Below are 23,694 nucleotides of genomic sequence, written 5' to 3'. Positions count from 1 at the left end.
ATATATATATATTGATCTAACAGCTCTCCTGAATGTTTTGCATATCAAGTGAATAGACAATAAAAATACATTAAAATACGTTTTCACTTTTTACAATACATATTGTTTTAAAGCAAAAATTTTTTGCAGATTTCAAATTTACACATAAGGCAAATCTGCATAGGTATTAAATATGACAATTAGAACTACAGACCTTTTTGTCCTGGTTGGCCTTGGATTCCAGGGGTTCCTGTCTGTCCAGGCACGCCAGGCCAGCCCTTATGACCCTGGGTTCCTGGGAAACCTTGTAGGCCATCAGAACCTGATGAAAAAGTTGATCCAGTCAAAAACTTTTTTTTCAGAAACAATGAAATCAAAGGATAATGATCAAGACTCTTGTACCTGGTGGTCCAACTTTTCCAGGTTCTCCTGGATAGCCTTTCATCCCTTCAATGCCATTAAAACCAGGACTTCCTCTGTCTCCAGACTGACCTGTGAGTCCCTTTTCACCTAACCAATGTACATTAAAAACTCATTGAAGAAGCGGTTCAATAATAGGGACAGTAAAAGATCATAATTGTGTTTGATGCACTATAGAATATAGAAATTCCTTACCTAAAGATCCAGGCAGCCCAGTTTCACCTCTCAGTCCAGTTGATCCTGGAAGACTGATGGTAGGACCCAAGACACCTTAAATAAAAGATTCTTACATAAACCTTTTTGGCAGTTTATTTAAAGAGTATGAGAAAGTAATACATTAAGTATAGCATGGACATTTCAGAGGTTTATTTATGAGCACCTTTTATTCCCTTGATTCCAGATTCTCCAGGCCGTCCATAGGCACCAGATGAGCCTTTGCCACCCTGCATTTTAAACACAATGTGCCACAATGACAAAAAGCAGAACATTCAAAACATTTTAACAGGACACCATATACAAGGAGATTCTGTGCAATGTTTTTATAAATGGTTTTCAGAGAGAGATGGAGCTCATTATCATACTTTGGGTCCAGGCAATCCAGGAAAACCCTCAATTCCAGGAAGTCCTGTAAGCCCTGGCATCCCCTTAGGCCCTGGAAGTCCTTCTACTCCGGGAAGACCTCTAGTACCTTTTGTTTCACTGGGCTCACCTGGATGTCCATCTTTACCCTCCTTTCCTGGAACACCTGGTAGACCTTTTGTACCTGGCCAAAGGCAAGTTGAAAGAAAAGCTATAGGTGACTGAAAGGAATCGTGTTGTTCTATTCACATTAGCAAAGTTCTTGTGATTCCACACTGACCATATGCAGAAATATAAATAATTGGCATATGAACAAATTCTGATTAACATGGCAATTGTACTGTACACAGCAGGGCTGTCCAAACTCGGTCCTGGAGGGCCGGTGTCCTGCAGAGTTTAGCTCCAACTTGCCTCAACACACCTGACTGGAAGTTTCTATGCCTAGTAAGAGCTTGATTAGCTGGTTCAGGTGTGTTTAATTAGGGTTGGAGCTAAACTCTGCAGGACACTGGCCCTCCAGGACCGAGTTTGGACAGCCCTGGTATACAGTATCCAGTCAGGCCACAGTCTTTATAACATTCAGAGCTCTCATAGCTTCTGTAGTTCATATTAAGTAAGTTAGGCTACTAAAGTTTTTCAGTCAAGAGCAGTGCGTGATTTTCTGTCTTTCTTTTGTTGCTTGATTAACATCAATGACTCGGACAATAGCAACTAAATTAGGCTGCTATCCCTTTAAAACCGAATGCACAGCTGCAATGGATGCAATGTGCCGATACACGTTCTCCCTGCCGTTTACGTTCACTGAAGACGTAATCAACTGTGTTTACGTGAATACTCGTCAAAACGGACAATTCGACATAATTTTGTGTGTAATTCTCCATTCATGCGACGTGAAAGAGTAGGCCTACTCGCTCGCTGTGAGACGCGTTTCTGTGTGTGTATGCCTCAGTGTCTGCGCTCAGAAAACCGGACCGAAATGAGTTCTCTCTTGCTCTTCCCAAATCGTCCCTCCCTAACATTTTCGTCCCGTTTTTATTAGTTGACGAAAATGTCAATATATTTTCGTCATAGTTTTTGTCATTCAAAAAGAGTTTTAGTTAGTTATCGTCTCGTTGTCGTCAGTGAAAAAAATGTCGTTGACGAACATTTATTCGTCAACGAAATTATCACTGGTAAGTTACTCTGTGTGCCCTTGAGTAGTAAATTAATATGAATGTACTCACCTCTGGGACCAGTGAAGCCATGATCTCCCATTTTTCCATGGTCACCTTTAGCTCCCTTCATGACCTCTTTCATATGTGGTGTTATATGTATGATTGGCTTTTCACCTGGACGCCCCACCAACCCTCTCTCACCTTCAGAACAAGCATTGACAAGACATTCAAAACCCACCAAGAATACATTATGTAGAAGACTACAATGATGACAATTACTATATTAAAGATGTCATATCACAAGAAAAAATTTGCTCCCTAGTACAAGCTCCCAAATACAAGTTGCAAATAATTTCAGTGTGATCTTAGGTTTGTGCAGCACATTTCAGCACAAATTGTTTTACAAATTTGTTACAAAAGAAAGGAATGCTAAAAACAATATTACATGAAAAAATTTTTTAACAGAACAGAACATGGTCATGAAATACTAAATTATGGAATTATTAACTTTATATGTAGACCATGTAAGTGGGGAAAACAGTATGATATGACCATGATACCATTAGATTACATATTGTGTATGTACACACAAAGAGAATCATGCTCTTTATTGACCTTTTTCACCTGGAGGGCCAGGAGGTCCTTTTGCACCTTGTTGTCCTGGATCACCTATTGTTCCTTTCTGTCCCGAAAAGCCCTTCAGACCTGTCTCACCTGGCATTCCAGTGAAACCCATCATGCCCTGACCACCTCTGGAACCTTTATTGTCAAGAAACATTGCAGCACTCAATTAATTCCATTTATAATTTTTTGTTTAAGCACCATCAATGATCAAAATATTGCTCAATCAATATTTCAATGATCAATGTATCAAAATATATGCTTATTGCAAACTTTTTGTTATGCATAATAAAGTCTGACAATTATCAAATGAATATAACATATCAACATAACATATCAAATGAAGTAGAAAGGGCAAGTTACCCTTTAACCCTGGAAAACCATCAAAACCAAATGGCCCCTGTTGTCCTGGATCTCCTGGGGGCCCAAAATTGCCTGGAAGACCAACATTTCCTGGTTCTCCAGTGACACCCTTTACTCCTCTGGGCCCAGGAAGGCCTGGGTCTCCCTGATATCCCCTTTCTCCACTTGGACCTACAGAGACCCAGTATATTTGAGCATTGTCGGGAGAAAAAGGTTTTGCTTCATTCCAATGAAATCAAATGTAATGTATAATATGCACTACCAGTCAAATGTTTGGACACACTTGACTGAAGTATGTTTCTGAACCAGGATAGGTTCAGGATAAGACCATAGGATCCGTGATATTCCATACAAATGAAAACAATTTAATGATTTATATTGTAGAGTTAGACCCGAGAGTGAACGAAAATCAGTCAATAGGGGCATTCACACCGGAGGAACGTTTTCATGGTTCTTATAACTATTGGAGAAGTACCTGCTTTTTGACGTGTTCGCACTGCAGGAACTGGGAGTGAGTTTAGCTATAGGAACACCCTTTGGAGGGACTAAATAAGCTCCTGTTTCTGAGTGGGGTCTAACCCAGCACAATAGGAACTACCAGTGACGTAAGTGTACACGCATGCCATACGAAACATTAGCACCCGGCATTTTTAAAAAGCTATGTTAACACAGTTTACACATACTTACTTTAAAAAAAAACTAAATCCACGAACATGGAAAACAGTGATAGATGGACCAACATTGAAGTCCATGCACTTCTCCATCCTCCAGATGTTGGTGTTGTTGAATGCCACTGTCGGTCGGCTTACATCACTTTAGAGTTCCTACTGGGGGTGCGAATGCAACCAAGAAAATGGCCCTAGGGTCTCTAGGGACCACCATGGTGGCTACTTCCTATAACTGAGTTCCTATAACCACCCGGTGCAAAAGCCCCTAATAAGAGTTTAATACACTGGGTGATTCTCTGATTTTTTTAACCTAGGTTTTTAGCATCAGTTGAGTTACCTGGTTCTCCGGTTTTTCCAGATGGTCCGGGAGGTCCTACTTGACCAGACTGCCCAGGAAAGCCAAATGTTCCTGGCGGTCCAGGTCTTCCTATCTCTCCTAGAAGACCTGGAGGGCCACTTTCACCCTTAAGGCCTATCATACCTGGCATTCCCTCCATACCTGTGTGACATTGCATCCTTTAGTGACTCTAAAGAACAACCGGTTTATCTTAATCACAGGCACGGGTCGGACTTTCACTTTTGAGCTTCTGGGGTGGAGACACAGAAGTTTCATATAACCAGCATAAAAAGATGCATGTGGTGGCATAAATGTTTTGTTTTTTTATGTAGGATTCACAATCACAGAAAAAAATTGCTTTTTATCATGACTACAACATTTAAAATGTAAGACTAAAATTCAACATGGAACAATACTCTATCCACAAAAAATAAAATGCAAATAAACTACTACTACTACTAATAATAAATCATACATTTTATTTGTTTTACTGACACTCTCAAACTATTTTTAAAAACTATGTCCTTAATATGCAATAGGAAGAAACAGTAGAAGGAATGTTTGCCAAGACAAACTTTGAAAGTTAGCTTGGCAAAGCCTTGACTGAAAGTTTGAAATAGTTTTATATAGTTTGATGGCTATACAGCTTCAGCATATGTCCATCATTATGGGTTTGACAGGTGGGTTTCTCACCCGGGTGTCCTTGAGGTCCTGGGTCTCCTGGAAGACCAATGACACCCCTCTGTCCTGGTAGTCCTGGGACTCCAGGGGCTCCAGAAGATGCTCCTAAAACTTCACCATGCTCACCCTTTTCCCCTGGAGCACCATCCAAACCTGGTGTACCAGAAAGGCCTGGAGTTCCTTCCACACCTTTGGAGCCAGGATAACCTGAGTCGCCCCGAGGTCCAACAAAACCTATGTGGTTGAAATCAAATGATCAGAGCTGAGAAAAGGAGACAGACATAGGTATACTTAAGAATGATTCAATAAAATGTAAAGAAACACACAGGCCTCCCAATGCTTACCTCTTGGCCCAGGTGGGCCTCCTCTTCCTGGTTCACCTTTCTCTCCTTTGGCCCCAGGTTCTCCAGAAAGACCTTGTATGCCTTTAGCACCTTGCAGTCCTAGAACATAATGGAAATTAATTAATTATTAGAGGGGTTTTTTTGTGTGAAAACATGTACAATAATACATCCATTACCAGGAAATCCACTGAATCCTGGAAGTCCAGGCTGCCCTATCTCTCCTGGTGGCCCGGGATCTCCAATACATTCCACTATAATAAAGATTAATATGATGGACAACATAAAAACACAAGTTTTAAATATTGCATAAAAATCACGCTTGATCTTAAATTTTGCTTTGTATGGAGCAAAATGAAATTACACAAACTAGAACCAGAAATCTAAAAGTATAAAGCTCACAAATAATAATAATAATATTAATAGACAGGACACCTAACACTGAAGTTTGAATCGAGTCTGTGCATTAAGCAGAGTTACTTGCAAAAATAATAAAATTAATCTGATGACTTGATTAATAATGCTAAAGTATGTTTATTGGTGACCATACATGGTGGAATGACTACTATGTGGTGAAGCACTAAGACAGGAGAGAGAACTCTACCTAGAATATTCCACTGATCTCCTCCTTGTGGGCTACAATCTCCTGTAAGACACACGTAAGATAGATATGAATAGAAAGGATAAAAGAAAGGTAAAAGATTAAGACGAATCTCAGTATATTTAAACACCAGGGTTCTCATTGTTAACTAAAGATAAAACCATTAAAATATTGAAATAAAATAAATGTTAACTGAAATAAAAATAAAACTTATTTCAGCTAGTTGCCAATGCAACATTTCTCAACTAAAACTAATTCAATTAATAAAATCAAACACTTTAAACAATGCTAAAAGTGACAAAACACTACAAAATTACTAAAACCAGTGTGAAAACAGAACATATCAAAATACAATCAAATTCAAAATATTAACAAAAACTATAATATTATATTAATGATACTAAAATAACACTGCTACACACCTGGAGCACCAGGTGACCCTTGTTTTCCATCAATACCAACTTGTCCTTCATCTCCAGTAAGGCCCCTTACACCTTTAGTTGCTCCAAGAACTTGACCGGGTTGTCCTATCGGACCTATTAGACCTGGAGGACCTGGCCAACCTGGGTATCCCTTCCCTCCAGGCTCACCTACAGGACCTTCTCCCTGAAGGAAAATAAGCATGTCAATACTTGTGAATTACAATGCATACTGTGGTTAAAACTGTGGTCTCCTAATTAGAGGTGTTTTTGAGTGATCAGATATGCTAGACTCACAGAAGATCCTTGAAGACCTGGTTCACCATCTTTGCCATCAAATCCAGGCCTTCCTTGCTCTCCTGGGAAACCACTAGCACCTGGGTCCCCAGGGTCACCCGGTAGTCCTGTATTTCACAAGTGAAATAATAAAAATAATAAAATATATATCTACTCTCATGTGTATCTAAACATGTAACAGAAGATTATTACACCTTTCTCTGTAGCGGCTCTCAGCTCTCCTTTTCTGCCTTTGGGTCCAGGCAATCCTCTTGCACCAGAGAAACCCTGTAAAATGTAAAAATGTAAAAAATTGACAATGCAAATGCATTTTGCATTGGCGCATGCAACGATTTTCGTATCTCATGTGATCTTAAAGGGAAAGTTCACCCAAAAATTGAAAATTCTGTCATCATTTACTCACTCTCAAGTTGTTCCAAACCTGTATAAATTTCTTTCTTCTGTTAAACACAAAATAAGATATTTGAAAATATGTTGGTACCCAAACAGTTGCCGGTAGCCATTGACTTCCATAGTATTTTTTTTCTATACTATGGAAGTCAACGTCTACCGTCATCTGTTTGGTTACCAACATACAGGTACCACCAAAAATCATACAGGTTTGGAACAACTTGAGGGTAAGTAAATGATGACAGAGTTTTCATTTTGGGGTGATCTATCTTTTAACAAGGCATGATATGAAGACATGGTGTATGTCTACTTACAGGTACACCATCCACGCCTCTGGGTCCCGGATCTCCCTGATCACCATGCTGACCCCACTCTCCTGCCATGCCAATGTCCCCAGCATCACCAGGAGGACCCGCAGGACCAGGTGTGGATTTTACAGTGCATTCGCACAGACCATGGTCACCTGATCAAATAATAAATATAATTACCAGTACAGCAGGATTAGCAAAGACTGACAAATGTCAACAACAAACACCTGCTGTGTTTCTAGAGAAGAGAGAAGCATTCTTCATTCTGCTCTAAAAACAGTTAAGTTTCCCACAATGTCATGCACAACATGACATGATCTTGGACATTCATGCATTCATGTCATGTCAGCAGCAAGGCTATCTTCATAGCATCTTGGCCATGCAAATCATCCCAGCAGTTTATTAACTTAAGCACTGATCTTACCCTTTGGTCCCTTTTTTCCTGCATTTCCTGGACGTCCACGTGGTCCTGGTGCTCCTTTGAAGAATTCTTCCACTGTATCAAGACACATAGTCTTTAATAAAGTCTTCAGTACGTCTTCATATTATTCAGTATTACCAAAGTCTCTTTTCAGAAAGGATGCTCTAAATTTGATAAAAAATGACAATAAAGAGTTTTGCATTGTTACACAATATTTCTATTTCAAATAAATGGCTTTCTATATAAAAATATTAAGCTGTACAACTGTTTTCAACATTGCTAATGGTAATAATACAAGAAATGTTTCTTGAGCAACAAATCAGCATAATAGAATGATTTCTGAAGGATCATGTGACACTGAAGACTGGAGTAATGATGCTGAAAATTCAGCTTTGCATCTCTCAAGTTGTTCCAAACCTGTATAAGTTTCTTTCTTCTGTTAAACACAAAATAAGATATTTGAAAATATGTTGGTACCCAAACAGTTGCCGGTAGCCATTGACTTCCATAGTATTTTTTTTCTATACTATGGAAGTCAACGTCTACCGTCATCTGTTTGGTTACCAACATACAGGTACCACCAAAAATCATACAGGTTTGGAACAACTTGAGGGTAAGTAAATGATGACAGAGTTTTCATTTTGGGGTGAACTATCTTTTAACAAGGCATGATATGAAGACATGGTGTATGTCTACTTACAGGTACACCATCCACGCCTCTGGGTCCCGGATCTCCCTGATCACCATGCTGACCCCACTCTCCTGCCATGCCAATGTCCCCAGCATCACCAGGAGGACCCGCAGGACCAGGTGTGGATTTTACAGTGCATTCGCACAGACCATGGTCACCTGATCAAATAATAAATATAATTACCAGTACAGCAGGATTAGCAAAGACTGACAAATGTCAACAACAAACACCTGCTGTGTTTCTAGAGAAGAGAGAAGCATTCTTCATTCTGCTCTAAAAACAGTTAAGTTTCCCACAATGTCATGCACAACATGACATGATCTTGGACATTCATGCATTCATGTCATGTCAGCAGCAAGGCTATCTTCATAGCATCTTGGCCATGCAAATCATCCCAGCAGTTTATTAACTTAAGCACTGATCTTACCCTTTGGTCCCTTTTTTCCTGCATTTCCTGGACGTCCACGTGGTCCTGGTGCTCCTTTGAAGAATTCTTCCACTGTATCAAGACACATAGTCTTTAATAAAGTCTTCAGTACGTCTTCATATTATTCAGTATTACCAAAGTCTCTTTTCAGAAAGGATGCTCTAAATTTGATAAAAAATGACAATAAAGAGTTTTGCATTGTTACACAATATTTCTATTTCAAATAAATGGCTTTCTATATAAAAATATTAAGCTGTACAACTGTTTTCAACATTGCTAATGGTAATAATACAAGAAATGTTTCTTGAGCAACAAATCAGCATAATAGAATGATTTCTGAAGGATCATGTGACACTGAAGACTGGAGTAATGATGCTGAAAATTCAGCTTTGCATCATTTTAAAATATATTAAAATAGAAAACATTTATTTTAAATTGTAATACTATTTCACAATATTAGTGTATATATATATATATATATATACAATGCTTTATTAGCATGACATTTAGTCATGGCACCAGGTTTCGTTCTGGTTTGAAAATTCACCTACATGATCCCTTGGGTCCGGGAGGTCCTTGAAATCCAGGAAGCCCATCGGGGCCAGGTGGCCCAGGATGAGTGGCAGGATTACCAGGTTCTCCAGCATCACCTTTGGCTCCCTTTGGTCCACGTGGTCCCTCTGGACCCCACAAATCCACTGTGGATCAGAGAAACAATAATATCAGTGACAGAGTTTGGTTAAAGTAATGTCTAAGCCCATATGTGTTTGAAAATAGTGTTAAATAGTTCACTCAAAAATGATTTATTATGATTTTATTTTTAATGCCAATCCCAAATGACTTTCTTTCTTCTGTAGATGAACAAAATAACTGTCAAACTCCAAAAACGTCAGAAAAAGCATCATAAAAGAGGTTCATATGACGCATGTGCTAAAAATCTTCTAAAGTTTTACTCTCAAACCTGTCAGAAAGATGAGTTTGACGTTTGATGTCGATGTTGAATTGCCATTGGCTTTGTGTGACATGTCACCTATTGTGATACAGCAAGTTTGACTACTCTTTGAATTAGTGTTTTCAGGATACTAGAATTTCTAACTCTGATATAATAATAACTTAAAGACATCAATATCCAATACCATTTTCAATACACTTTTGGAGTTATAACAGAGCGACAAAAATTGCAGCTGTTACTGGTGTATCGTTACTGCGGAAAATGAGTACTGAAGTCACTTCAAATATTCAGAATAAATATGTATTGAAAAATCTATATTTTTGACAACAAAAGTGTGAATCAAATTGAGAGTTTTGAAAGAGGGCAACATGTTTCAGTGTATACTGTTTACCTGTTTAGAAACGAGGTATCAGGAGAGTATATAATTGGTTAGTACACCGCGGCAGCCCTCGTGTGAAGACCAAAGAGTGTAAAGACTCTACCTGCGCGACTCCACTAAGCAAGGACACAGACAAGGCACTTGAGTATTGCTTTTCCCCCCCTTTTTTACTTTTTGTACAGCTTGTTCTCATCTGCTTGTTTTAGTCAATTGTACTCACTATCTGCTTTCAAATCTCTACTGTTACTACAAACACTCGTAAATTACGCTGTGTACGTGGGAGGCAGCGCAATCCTTACAATCTGCATACTGTCCCCATGTCCTCTACTACTTTTCTCTCTATTCCAATTGGTCTCTGGAACTGCCAGTCTGCTGTAAACAAAGCAGACGTTATTTCATCTATTGCTACTCATTCAAGTCTTAACCTCATGGCCCTAACTGAGACCTGGATCAAACCTGAGGACACTGCCACTCCTGCAGTCCTCTTCACTAATTTCACTTTTTCCCAAACCCTCGCCTGATCAGGAGGGGTGGAGGTACTGGTCTGCTAATCTCAAATGAATGGAAATTTGATCCTTTACCATCTCTAACTGGTAACAGTTCTTTTGAATCACACGCAATTACTATTACCCACCCTGTTAAAATCCATTTTGTAGTTGTTTATCATCCCCCAGGTCAACTGGGTAACTTCTTCAACAACCATCAGTGGCCAATTCTCCACACCACAAACTGACAAATACATGATCACAAAAAATACACAATCTCTCTCCTCCTTCTCTCCACTCTCGGAGGCAGACGTTTCCAAACTTATTATTTCCAATCATTCTACTACCTGTTCGCTTGATCCAATCCCCACTCACCCGCTTCAGGCCACTTCTTCTTCAGTGATACCTGTGCTCCCTCACATTATCAACACCTCTCTTCACACTGATGCATTTCCCCCAGCAGGCTCAGGTAACCCCACTGCTTAAGAAACCCTCTTTAAATCCAACACTTTTAGAAAACTATAGACCGGTATCCCTTCTTCCATTCATTACAAAGACACTTGAGCGAGTTGTGTTCAACCAACTCTCTATGTTTCTCACACAGAACAACCTCCTGAACAACAACCAATCTGGCTTCAAAAGTGGCCACTCAACTGAGACTGCCCTGCTCTCGGTTACTGAAGCCCTGAGACTGGCAAGAGCAGCTTCCAAATCCTCAGTACTCATCTTGCTGGATCTCTCTGCTGCTTTTGGCACGGTTAACCACCAGATCCTCCTGTCTACCCTCATGAAGATGGGCATTTCAGGAACCACACTCCAGTGGTTCAAGTCTTACCTCTCATGTAGGTCCTTCAGGATGTCTTGGAGGGGTGAGGTTTCTTAGTCACAACTTCTTGCTACTGGGGCTCCTCAGGGCTCAGTGCTTGGAACACTTCTCTTCTCCATCTACATGTCATCATTAGGATCTGTCATTCAGAAACATGGCTCTTCCTATCACTGCTATGCTGATGACACACAACTCTACGTCTCATTCCAACCAGATGATCCAACGGTAGCTGTGCGCATTGCAGCCTGTCTGACAGACATTTCTGGCTGGACGAAGCTTCACCTTCAACTCAACATTGCTAAGACAGAACTGCTCGTGGTCTCAGCAAACCCAGCACTTCATCACAACTTCTCTATACAGCTAGGTTTGTCAACCATAACTCTTTCCAGGGCAACTAGGAACCTTGGAGTTGTGATTGATGATCAGTTAACCTTCACAGATCATTGCTACAACGACCCGATCCTGCAGATCTGTCTTATACAACATTAGGAAGATTAGACCCTTCCTATCAGAGCAGGCCACACAACTCCTTGTCCAAGCTCTTGTTCTCTCCAGACTGGACTATTGTAATGCTCTCTTGGCGGGCCTTCTGGCATGTATTATTAAGCCTCTGCCACTGATCCAGAAGGCAGTAGCGAGATTGGTCTTCAACGAGCCGAAGAAAGCCCATGTCACACCTCTATTCATCAGTTCACACTGGCTTCCAAGAGCAACTCGCATCAAATTCAAGGTACTGATGTTTGCCTACAAGACAACCACTGGCTCTGCACCAATATAACTAAACTCACTAGTTCAGACTTATGCGCCCTCCAGAAGTTTGCATTCTGCAAGTGAACAACGCCTCGTGGTGCCATTCCAAAGAACAAAATCACTCTCATTGACCTTTTCTTGGACTGTTCCCAGCTGGTGGAATGACCTGCCTATCTCAATTCGAGCAGCTGAGTCTTTAGCCGTTTAAAAAAAAAACGTCTAAAAACATTTTTTTTTCATCAGCACTTGACCAATTAATACTAGCACTTACCTATTCTATTCTATTCTATTTTATTCTATTCTATCTGTTATTTCTAATTTAATAAAATAAAATAAAAAACCTATTTTAAGTGCACTGTGCTAGACTAACTGAGACACTTGTATACTGTTGCCCTCTTGTTGGTCTGATTGCTTCTATTGTTCTCCTAAATCGCAAGTCACTTTGGATAAAAGCGTCTACTAAATGATTAAGAGTAAATGTTAATGTCAATTTTGGGTTATTTTTATCTCACAACGGGAATGATATCCAAGCCATTTCATTGAATGCAAAGCATGGCAAAGAGCAGCATTACTCGTCAAAACTTCTCATTGTGTCTCCTTGAAGACACCAACATGAGGGTGAATAAATAATAAAAGAATTTCCATTTTAGATTGAAAAATACCTGGTTGTTGTTCAGAGGGAGGGGGGCCTGGGGGACCCGGCAGTCCTTTAGTACCCTTAGGACCATACTCTCCAATTGGGCCACGCTCTCCCGGAGGTCCTGGAGGACCCACTATATAAGCAAGAGAAACAGACAGAAGCAAAGAAAGAAAAATTTTGAGAAAGTATTGGGAAACTGGATTGTATGTTGAAAATCAGATTAGGACTATTAAAACAGCAGATATTAAGTAAGGCATAATGTACATCCAGCCTGTTGTTATCGCAGAATAACCCCCGACAGGGTGATCAGGACCCCAACGCGAAGCGGAGGATGTACATTATCCCACTTATTACACGGCTACTTGCCACAAAAGTAAATAATTAAACATTAAATATTGATTTGAGTTGAAATATTTGAATGCAAAGCTTCAGAGAAGACAGCAGTTGCGAGCAAGCGGCAAGTTCAAACTAGACGGATATATAAGGGATACGGTGCAGTCACACCACTTATTACACAACATTTCACCACATAAATAATTATGGCTATAAAAGATTAAAGACATTGATTTAAGACGAAAATGTTTTAAAATCTTACCAGTTTGTTAGTTATCTTATAATCCATTACAGTGTGCAAAACAATCATCGCAAAATGGCAGCAGCTGCGTTTGTATCAAACGAGAGAGCAAGTCCGCGGATACCAGGATGACATAATTAAATAATTGTACACAATTTTGAATCGAGTTTTAATATTTTTTTAGCTAAACAAACACAAATCTTCCACCATGAAAAAACTGTTCCTAGCAAGAGTATAGCACCGACTTCAGTTACCCGGATGAGCCTGTGTCATCAGCTTTTAACGGTTGTTGTCAAGGGATAACATACCTCGGAATGTTGTGACTGACCAATCAGAATCAAGTATTCCACAGAGCCGTGTAATAAACAGCTATAATCTTAAGCGCATTATTTTTAGTACCTCCAGTATCTTCAAAAGGACCAATCAGCTCTCCAGGTTCTCCTCTATCTCCCTGTTGAATGATATGCATTTAGGTCATAAAATTTTGATGCAGATTGAATGGTAAGGTATGACAAGAAATAGCACTAAACCAGAAATGGATTTATACCTTGCGACCATAATTTCCTGGGAAACCTGGTAGTCCAATGTCACCCTGTAGGAATGGAAAGAGATTTTAAGAAATCCACAAAAAATTAAGAAGTCCACAAAAAATCCACAAAAGTCAATGCACTGTTGGGAAAATGATCAAAATTATGTACCCTAGGTCCTGGAAAGCCATTTAGTCCTGGGTTTCCCTGTAATTAATAAGAATTGGTTAAATATTTTAGACAAAAATGTTGAATATGTGTGCCTATCCAAAAAAAGTACAGATCAGAAATGTTTTATTTTTTTTAAAGTCTTTGCATAGGGTTAATACAGAGATTTCAACTCCTAATCAATCATACCCGTTGTCCTGGAAACCCTGACACACCAGTCTCTCCTTTGGTAGATAAATATCCCTGAAATAATAATAATAAAAAATTATCAAGATGCTGCCAATGTCCCTGTAGGTTCACTCGGTGGCGACCTTGCCAGCTATTTTTAAGTCACTCTTATCTACTTGAATGAGGAAAGACCATCTGCAAAACTCAGGATTACATTACAATAATATACTTTATATGACCATGTGACGAGAGGGGCGGGAGTAATTGCTAATGCGCGACACCTGCACCACTCACCGGTCTCGAGTCTCACGGAGGATCTCCGGAAGGATAAAAAGGAGGAGGGACGACAGTGAAGGACGAGAGAGGACCAGGCCTGGAGTTTATTTTGGGTTTTGGTTTCGTTTGTGCGCGACAGTCGTCCGCGAGGGGCTGTCGCGCTATTTTGTGTTTGTTTATTTTATTAAAGTTTCTTTGAATGTCCGCCGGTTCACGCCTCCTTCTTCCCGACCTACGAAAGTTTGTTACATTGGTGCCGAAAAGTCGTCCGCGAGGGGCTGTCGCGCTATTTTGTGTTTGGTTATTTTATTATTAAAATGTTTAAGTGTTCGCCGGTTCCCGCCTCCTTCTACCCGATCTACAAACGTTACAGACCAATAAAATTAGACAACAATTATGTTCCATCAATCACACTAAACATTATATCACACTCAATCAAAAACGAAATTAGCTTTTTTAAGGCAGGGTTTTCATTCCAAAAAATCATTTTTGTGTTAAAAAAAGCTCAAATACCACCCACCAAATCTCCTGGTTCTCCTTTATAACCTTTCAAGCCTTTTTCACCCTGTTAAAACAAATGAAAGACATATGAAAGAAAAATGATAGTACAGAGATCATTTGCTCCACTGAGATAAAATATTTGTAATATTTTCATGAACTAATTTTCTTCTTGCCTGCCATTCTGAAGGGACTGGACGGGTTTGTGAGTAAGGTCCTGGAAGGCCCGGCTCTCCATTCTCCCCCTGTGGTGAGGATATAAAATCCATATGGGTTAACAGTGCAGATAATAGGCCATAATATTAGTCTGACATAAGACACTAAATATTTGTCTCACCATTTCTCCTTTGACTCCTTTTAACATTTTAGTGCTTTCACCCTGTACAGAGACAACACATTAACATAAAATGGAAGATGTTTATTTACTAAAGTGATGTAAAGAGGACACACTAGAATATGCTGTCATAAAACATGAAAGTAAATCTTTCATAAAATTAACCAAATCATTGTGTTTTACTACCTTTTGTCCTTTAACACCTTTAATGCCAGTAGGACCCTAAAGAAAGATAAAACAGTAAGAAGAAGTGATGGTAGATTTGAAAAAAAAAAAAAGCAAGCAGTACTTATATTATAACAAGAGTTGTCATGATTATAACTTGGGCTGTCTAACAATTTCTTTGCAAATTTACAGATCTTCTTTATGCACCAAGAGCTTGTAACACTCCAAAAAGAAAGGAAAAAATGAAATCGCATCATATGACCCCTTTAAACTAATTAATTACATGATGTGCCGATTAATAAATCAAATTAATTGCTAATTAATTGCACATCAATTTAGGCTGAGAAATTACCCCCCAAAAGTTAATTTAAAGTCATTACTGTGTTAAATGAGAAAAAAAAAAACCTTGAATAGACATTACAAAAAGTAGCTGTAGAAACAAATATATCAAATGTATCATATGTCATAACATTGTTTTCATATGTTTCATTTGAATTGGCGTTTAGGTATAATTACACAGACTGTTCAGAGGTGTCATGAATGCATTTACACTGCAAGTAGAATTGCATAAATAATGCTATGACATTTGTTAAAATAGCTGATTCATTCAGAAAAAAGCAAGTGAGTGTCTTTATGAATGGATCCCTGATTCATTGGCTCACTTGATTTGTTCAAAAACATGGATTCATTCAGTAATGAAACACTGCTGAGTGCTGTTTGGAAAGGCACAACAGTTACGTTGCGACTTTGTTTGCAACTATTTTCATTGGCGAAATTGAGCAAAAGCAGATTGACATATTGTCTTTAAAATGTCACACAATATTAACTTATTTTTTATTTAAATGTTGTATAAAATCAATGTCACTTTCAAATGTACAGATATTCAGGAAAAAAACAGCACTCTTCTTTGTGTGATGTTGTTGAACTTTGAATGAATGAATGAATGAAGCATATATCATATGATATAAATATAAATATAAGACAATTGCCCATATAAACATAATTGCCCTTGTATCTTGAATTATAGTGGCATATAACTGCATTCTAATAGGCTACATCACACAGTCAGCTGTCATCATGCATCATGATTATCAGTAACTGCACATAATGTAAGAATATGTACAAGTTTGGGTCGGGTCAGGGTGTGTTAAATGTGTTAATTTTTTCCATAATTAATCACACCAAGGGCTGGGTGATATGACCCAAAAAATGATCACGATATCAATAATTATCACAATAAATATCAAATCTTCATTTCTTTCCAGTTTAAAGGCAGATTTCTACTCCTGAGTGAAAGTTGTAGAAATCATATTTTTTCAAATCATGAAAAAGGTTTGTGCTCCCTGATTTTGATGGCACGGTGCAGATGTAAATGTTCATAAACAAACAAAAACAGTAACCTCTGTACAAATTGTAACAACCTCATTTTTATAGGGTAAAACTGAAATATTCTGACAGTTCGAGATAGGACTCTACTTTTATTAAAATTAACAATTGGTCATCTATAGTATCAAACAATTAGATCACGATAATCAAAGGAAAAACCCCACATAGCACCTCACCACCATGATAGAATGTAACTATATGGTTTTTATGGTATTTGTATGAAAACAGTAGCCTAAATAAATACATTTAGTATAAATACAAATGCACAAATGCTATAGCTTAATAACAACCATTACTCCTGTAATACATTTAATACATGCCTACATGAATAATATAATAAAATTCCATATGTATATCCCACCTTTCTGCCACAATATACCATGGTGCAGCTAGCATTAATACAGTAAATCCATGGAAAAGCCTTCTAACAGGATTGTTCATGGCACAATATTTCTCATGTTTGTCAGCGCTGTTTCATCTGGCTTTAAACTAGAAATCACTGAGACATTTGTGTTCTTCGCTGAATTCAAGCACTTCTCGATGGATCTCACAGCGCTGGTCACGTGACTGAGACGAGTCAACTCGTCTCCTTGTGCTGCGCTGCCGTTTCAGCCGAGCTGATAATTGGTTTGTGTGGTGCCATTAACGCAGTTTCATTATACTTTTGGTGCATACACATTATATCAAACATTTATCGAACATGTGTTATCGTTTTATCAAGGGCGAAATATATTGTGATAATTATTGTTATAATTTTATCGCCCAGCCCTAATCACACCAAATTAACATTTTACATAGACAGCCCTAATTATAACAGTACTTTTATTATAACAGTAATTTTATTGTGCGTGTGACTAACTCACCCAAGGACCTTGAAATCCTGGCAGTCCTCTGTACCCTGGGTTACCAGTTGGTCCCTGTAAGAGTGAAATTTAATGTTTTAGAAAACATCCCTGATGGGTCAGTTTCTGTTATCACAAGACAACTGATAAAAGTCAAACTTACAATAAATCCTGGAAAACCTGGTGGTCCTGGATCTCCCTATAATACGTCAGAAAATAATGATGCATTTTTATTTAATTATACCGTATGCATTTATGTCATCTTAATTTATAGTAAATGTATACATAATAAAGGTTTAAGGTAAACTTCTGGATCAACCAAAATATTGCCTCTGGTTTCTGGTATTGTATCCTCTGGTGAAACTTCTAGTTCCTCTTACCCTGAATCTTTCCATATAAACCCACATCTCCAAAGGGTCACCCTTCTCCCCCTTCATTCCTGGCCGACCCTACAGAATATTAAAATTACAGACAGACAGGTACACAGAGACAAAGTGATTGAAAATGAGTGTGTGAGAAAATAAAAGCAGTATGGGTTAGATTATGCATAGATCCCGTGTAATGTCTCAATAATTTACTATGTGACACATAAATAAAATAAATTAATGCTCATACTGATATTCCAGGTTCGCCATTGAGTCCTGGAATGCCTGGCGTTCCTGATTCTCCCCGGGTTCCATTACAGCCGTCAGCTCCTGGTTTTCCACGAGGCCCAGACGGCCCAGGATGGCCCTGATGAGAGATCAGAAACAAAGATTTGACCAGCATATTCTGTTTTACCTTCAGTGAGCAAAACTAAGGAAAGGTATTTATGGTATTTGAACTATATTACTGGATGGAAGACTTGTCTATTCTCATTGATTAGGTTTAATAAATGTAAATATTCATTGAACATTGGTGTCTTTTATCATATTTCTGTTGTTGCCATTTTGTAAAACTCTGCTGTATGTTGTGCCTAATGACAGCCTTAAACATAATACTGTGGATATAAACAAAATCATACTTACCGGAACACCATCTGCTCCATTAAACCCTGGAACACCTTCCATTCCCTAAAGAAAGCCGCAAACACATTAGCATTTCATCTCATCTCATGTAAAATTTTACTCTTTAATCCACTCTCAGAACTACTCTTTAGTTTGTTTAAAAGAGAATGATAAAGTACAATGAGGCTCAATATGGCTAAATGTATAAGAGTAATGTATAATGTCATTGAGACATTGTGTTTATTATTTCTTTTACTGAAATATTTAAACTTTTGTGGCTAGACCTTAAAAGACCCTCAGACTGAATCTAATCAAATACAGTACATTATATAATCTAATCAAAACTAAGAATGTAAAGTGAAAATTACCATGTTATTCTCATATCACTATTTCTGTAAAATGCGCGGTTATGAATACTAATGTCCGAAATATAGATTGTATAATTATCACATAATTATTTATACTGATTAGCCTTAGAAAACCTACTATGTTTTTCTTTCAGACTTATTGGAGGTAATTTATTTTGTGTAGATATATTCATTCATTCAATATTCATTCATTTTACCATGGTGAATAAGCAGAGGCTAACAGCTACTTCACGACCAATTAGAAATTTAATTGCAACTGCCATTAGGAGGCGAAAAGCGTCAGTCATACATGAATGCTGCAGATAATGAAAAGGCTTAAACTCCATCTAAACCTATTGTTCTAAGTTCTTACATAACTGCAGAAGTGGAGATCAGGACAGAGAGACTAACCACACTTCCTTTTGGACCCATAAGGCCTCCTCTGCCACGGTCTCCCTTCTCTCCTTTAGGGCCCTGGAGACCAGGGTCTCCTGGTCGCCCATTAGGGCCTGTGGGACCCTGGGGACCAAGAGGTCCAGGCAATCCCTGTAGTTCACATACAGAAATTTACAAATTAGTTTAAATGACATACCGATTTAAATAAGATAAAAGTAGGTGCATTTACAGTCAGCAATCATCAGATTTTAAAACATAAAATACACAAGTTATATCATAATATACATGCGTCAAACAGAGCTCCAACCAGCCCCAACACACCTGCCTGGAAGTTTCTAGTAATCCTGAAGACTTTGATTAGCTGGTTCAGATGTGTTTAATTAAAATTGGAGTTAAACTCTGCAAGACAGTGGCCCTCCAGGAACTGAATTTGACACCCCCTGTAGCATAAAGTAATGTGGACACCCCTATAACTGTAGGTTGACATTTACACTTATACACCACAAAGAAAAGCAGCTCACTGAGTGATCATAGATTGTCATTGATTTTTATCAAAAGCATTACCTATTCATTAATTTTTTTTATCTATGTATGTATGTATGCATGCATGCATTTTTTATATTTATTTATTAAGAATTAATTAAGTGTAACAAGTGAAACATAATATAACGTTACTGTACTATTAACTAAAACATTAGCAGAAATGTCACCTGCTCATTATTTTTAGTAAAGATAAAGGTGAATTATTATAACAGTGAATTGCATTGTTAAGTGCACTGAAATATTAAACCTGCGATGCAATGTTAATAAACGGACATAATAAACTCTAAAAGTTTATATCAATTCACTTACCAAAAACATTTATTATGTCAACCATTGACTGGTTTATGACTGTAAACTACTGACTATAAAACATATATTTTCTATGTATGGCATGGCTAGCTACCATACTTCTCTTGATTTTCCTTCAGAATACATCATGCAAAGTTTGCATTTGTTGTATGCATGCAACACCTGGGATAACCTACTACATGTGTTGCATAATGCAGTTGATTCACCTACTTTTTAATAGTATGCAGTATACAGTGTACACTGCACACTTCTGAGTAGGCACTAAACTTGTATAATTTCATTTAGAACATAATCCAGCCATGTTTTTTTACATTTCAAAACATAACCACTAGATGGCAAACTCTGTTAACAGTTTGTAAAGCTCTATAGCGCCATCCAGTGCTCTTACCACCGAATTGCATATATATATTTTAACTGTATAAGTTGTGAAGTATACCTGCTGAGTTTTTTAGGTTGAAATATGTTGTTCCTTGACTTGATCTGAACTCATTCATTAGCCGAAACATACATCAGTCAAACATCTGCCCGATGCACACCTTAAATCTTCTAACCATTATCCAAAAAATTCCTTTGAACATGCTGTACTTTAATAGTGATATTAGATGTCTGTTTGAATTCTGCACTCTTATCTAACAATCTGAAATTTTGGGAGACACGTTGAAACAAAGTATGTTTCAGAAGAATGACTTGTTTTTACCCATTCATTTTTCTAAATGGGTATTAAAAAATGTTTTCCGATTTCTGTTTCCACAGACTATTAATGGTGGGGAAACAGTGTTTTTTGAGTGCCATTTAATTATGATTCATTATGTATAAGGTTTATACGCCAACTCTGAGAAACACGTGTAACGCAAGCCATTTTTAACAGAGGAACTGAAGAGCTTTCAAAAAGTGTTGGGGACAAATCCAGCCTTGGCAAAACGTGGCTGGGACATGTCCCACCTGTTTATCCATAAATTACACCTATTCTGACAGAAACCGAGTAGAGGTCTGAAAGCGATTTATTAAAAACAAAATAGGTGCCAGATTACAGCCAAGAACAAAACTTGTAGTTTTAGGTTTATATGAAGAGGGCCAGGCGAAGCATAGAGGTTTTAAAGGGGTCATATGATGTTGCTAAAAAGAACATTATCTCGTGTATTTGGTGTAATGAAATGTGTTTATGCGGTTTAAGGTTAAAGAAACACATTATTTTCCACATACTGTACATTAATGTTTCTCCTCTATGCCCCGCCTTTCTGAAACGTGTCGATTTTGACAAAGCTTATAGGTGACGTAGATATGTGGGGGCGTGTTAGAACGAGCCGTTTTAGGTAGGCGTGGTTGACGCTTACATTTTATAAAGAATATCTCTTTGAAATTGAGATTTTAGTCTTTGCAACTTTACAGATCTTCTTTATGCACCAAGAGCTTGTAACACTCCAAATAGAAAGGAAAAAATTTAAATCGCATCATATGACCCCTTTAAGGTCCTCATCAGTTAAACAGAGGTGAACCATGTGCGTGAGGTGTTTTGTGGCTCTGGAAGTCAAGTACTTTGACCTCTGACCTCACAGATAAGGTTCTGACTACTGTTTAAGCTGAGCTAGTGTGAAGCTGTTTACTGAATATTATAATACTGCCTGTCCTTCAAATAGTAAATGAAACCGTGCTGCATTATTCCACAGTAAAAAGGATTCTGTCTGTGTGTGCCTTACACTGTTGTACTGTATATAGTTACAATTGGTCAAGAGTATACATTCATGACTTAGCTGAATATATTTGAGAACTGAATTTGTATTTATGAAACAAATCTGTCTGACATTGTAACAGTTAGGTTGGTGTGGGGGCACTTTGTTAAAATGCAGTTGATATTTCCCATGGTAGAAAAAAAACAAACAATAAGTGGTTCTAGAAACATATAAGACATCTCAGGAAATTAGACATAATATATTACCAAAATTCATAGTTTCTTTAAAACTCAAGGGAGCATTTATGAAAACATTTCTTGACTGTGCAACTTATTATAGACTAGGAATCTTTATTTATTCCTTCCCTTTCTAGCTTGTACTTATTTGAACAATGCCTAAAACTTGGTATGTCAGCACTTCCTGTGTCTGTTTGCCTCTTTAAGAAGAATCGCTTTATGTATTCCCCAATTGTAAGTCGCTTTGGATAAAAGCGTCTGCAAAATGACTAAATGTAAAAGTAAATGTATTACCATGGAAATGGGGCATGATGGATGTCTCAATTCCATGGAAAAAGAACGTAACTGATAAAACAACTAAAATAGATATTGTTGAATGTCTATTGAGCCTAACATTACAACACTGGCATTACTGCTTAATTTTTTTGCAAATTTAACATGCACTCTTAAAAATAAAGGTTCTTTATTGGCATCTATGGTTCCATGGAGAACCTTTAACATCCATGGAACCTTTCAGTTGCACAACAGGTTCTCTATAATGGTAAAAGGCTCTTTAGAAAATGTTCTTCACATTAAGAAAAAAAAAAGGTTCTGAAAGATTTTTTGGGGAAGCCAAAATGCTTTTTTTTCTTGATGATAGTGTTCACCAGCATGATTTGAGAATGATTTGAGAGCATACTGAACGTCTAACTGTCTGTATGGGTCACATGATGAATGTCACAAATTTGAATATTTCTCAAACAATATACTACAAGTCACTACAGAGTCATGGAGAAGGCCATAGTGATTTAAGCTGCTCTTTATTTAGCAGTTGTATTATCCAGCAAATCTCCCACATATAACCTTGCCCCTTCTGCCAAATATATTATGTACATTCCCAAAATACAGCAAATATATGGCCCATTAAATATGACTTGCCCTACTTAAAGTCTATAGTTTGTTTTGACATGTTGTAGAAGCATCTTAGTAATCACCAAAATTTCCTTAGCAAAATGCCTAGCAACAATCTAGCAAAGACCCAGAAAATCACGATCATTATTTTTGAGAGTAAATATAAACATCCTGTGTGGTGCCCTCCAGTGCATGTTTTCACCCCTATGTGTCCTTGACACACTCTGAGTGTTGATACGTTATATGTTGGTAGTTTTTAGCAAAATAAAGCATTAACTTATCTGGGCTTAGTCTAGCTGCATGTCACAGTCATTGAAAATACAACAAACTTTAATAAAGATAATGTTATTCCATGGTCATTGCCTGGCTGTCTTAGAGATTTTCTTTCCCCCTTTTTTTCCACAAATGCAAAAATGATCACTCTTCTAAAAGATCAAATACATGAGATTTGTTATTTCCTGGGCCATCACAAGTGACCAGGCCAATTCCCTGCTGGCCTTTCCATGTCATGTCCACTGCTATGTGCCTTCCTGATTTCTTAACCCATATTTTCTGTTCTGCCCAACCAGCTGTGCCCTAGAGAACCAGCAGACTTACAGTGGGTACGGAAAGTATTCAGACCCCCTTAAATTTTTCACTCTTTGTTATA

General features: G+C 37.9%; 1 protein-coding gene across 1 annotated transcript in view; it reads right to left on the bottom strand.

The window, feature by feature from the left end:
* col4a2 (collagen, type IV, alpha 2) overlaps positions 1–23,694 on the bottom strand; it is an 85,205-nt gene that overhangs the window by 5,134 nt on the left and 56,377 nt on the right. Inside the window, exons 5-40 of the mRNA XM_016529653.1 lie at positions 19,412–19,546; positions 18,675–18,719; positions 18,283–18,399; positions 18,048–18,116; positions 17,831–17,866; positions 17,689–17,742; positions 15,461–15,496; positions 15,278–15,319; positions 15,117–15,185; positions 14,963–15,007; positions 14,188–14,241; positions 14,002–14,037; positions 13,851–13,895; positions 13,703–13,754; positions 12,752–12,862; positions 9,249–9,395; positions 8,698–8,769; positions 8,280–8,428; positions 7,583–7,703; positions 7,165–7,313; positions 6,655–6,727; positions 6,461–6,567; positions 6,167–6,350; positions 5,748–5,789; positions 5,323–5,397; positions 5,147–5,245; positions 4,815–5,036; positions 4,122–4,283; positions 3,117–3,287; positions 2,748–2,891; positions 2,202–2,333; positions 981–1,162; positions 779–842; positions 595–669; positions 382–489; positions 194–301 (exon numbers count right to left, since the gene is read on the bottom strand). Coding sequence (XP_016385139.1) covers positions 194–301; positions 382–489; positions 595–669; positions 779–842; positions 981–1,162; positions 2,202–2,333; positions 2,748–2,891; positions 3,117–3,287; positions 4,122–4,283; positions 4,815–5,036; positions 5,147–5,245; positions 5,323–5,397; positions 5,748–5,789; positions 6,167–6,350; positions 6,461–6,567; positions 6,655–6,727; positions 7,165–7,313; positions 7,583–7,703; positions 8,280–8,428; positions 8,698–8,769; positions 9,249–9,395; positions 12,752–12,862; positions 13,703–13,754; positions 13,851–13,895; positions 14,002–14,037; positions 14,188–14,241; positions 14,963–15,007; positions 15,117–15,185; positions 15,278–15,319; positions 15,461–15,496; positions 17,689–17,742; positions 17,831–17,866; positions 18,048–18,116; positions 18,283–18,399; positions 18,675–18,719; positions 19,412–19,546 — 3,532 coding nt within the window. The remainder of the gene's footprint in view (positions 1–193; positions 302–381; positions 490–594; positions 670–778; positions 843–980; positions 1,163–2,201; positions 2,334–2,747; positions 2,892–3,116; positions 3,288–4,121; positions 4,284–4,814; positions 5,037–5,146; positions 5,246–5,322; positions 5,398–5,747; positions 5,790–6,166; positions 6,351–6,460; positions 6,568–6,654; positions 6,728–7,164; positions 7,314–7,582; positions 7,704–8,279; positions 8,429–8,697; positions 8,770–9,248; positions 9,396–12,751; positions 12,863–13,702; positions 13,755–13,850; positions 13,896–14,001; positions 14,038–14,187; positions 14,242–14,962; positions 15,008–15,116; positions 15,186–15,277; positions 15,320–15,460; positions 15,497–17,688; positions 17,743–17,830; positions 17,867–18,047; positions 18,117–18,282; positions 18,400–18,674; positions 18,720–19,411; positions 19,547–23,694) is intronic.

The sequence above is a fragment of the Sinocyclocheilus rhinocerous genome, unplaced genomic scaffold (assembly GCF_001515625.1).
Source record: "Sinocyclocheilus rhinocerous isolate Xijiao unplaced genomic scaffold, SAMN03320098_v1.1 scaffold30, whole genome shotgun sequence".
NCBI lineage: Eukaryota > Metazoa > Chordata > Actinopteri > Cypriniformes > Cyprinidae > Sinocyclocheilus > Sinocyclocheilus rhinocerous.
This window is presented reverse-complemented; position numbering and strand designations above follow the sequence as displayed.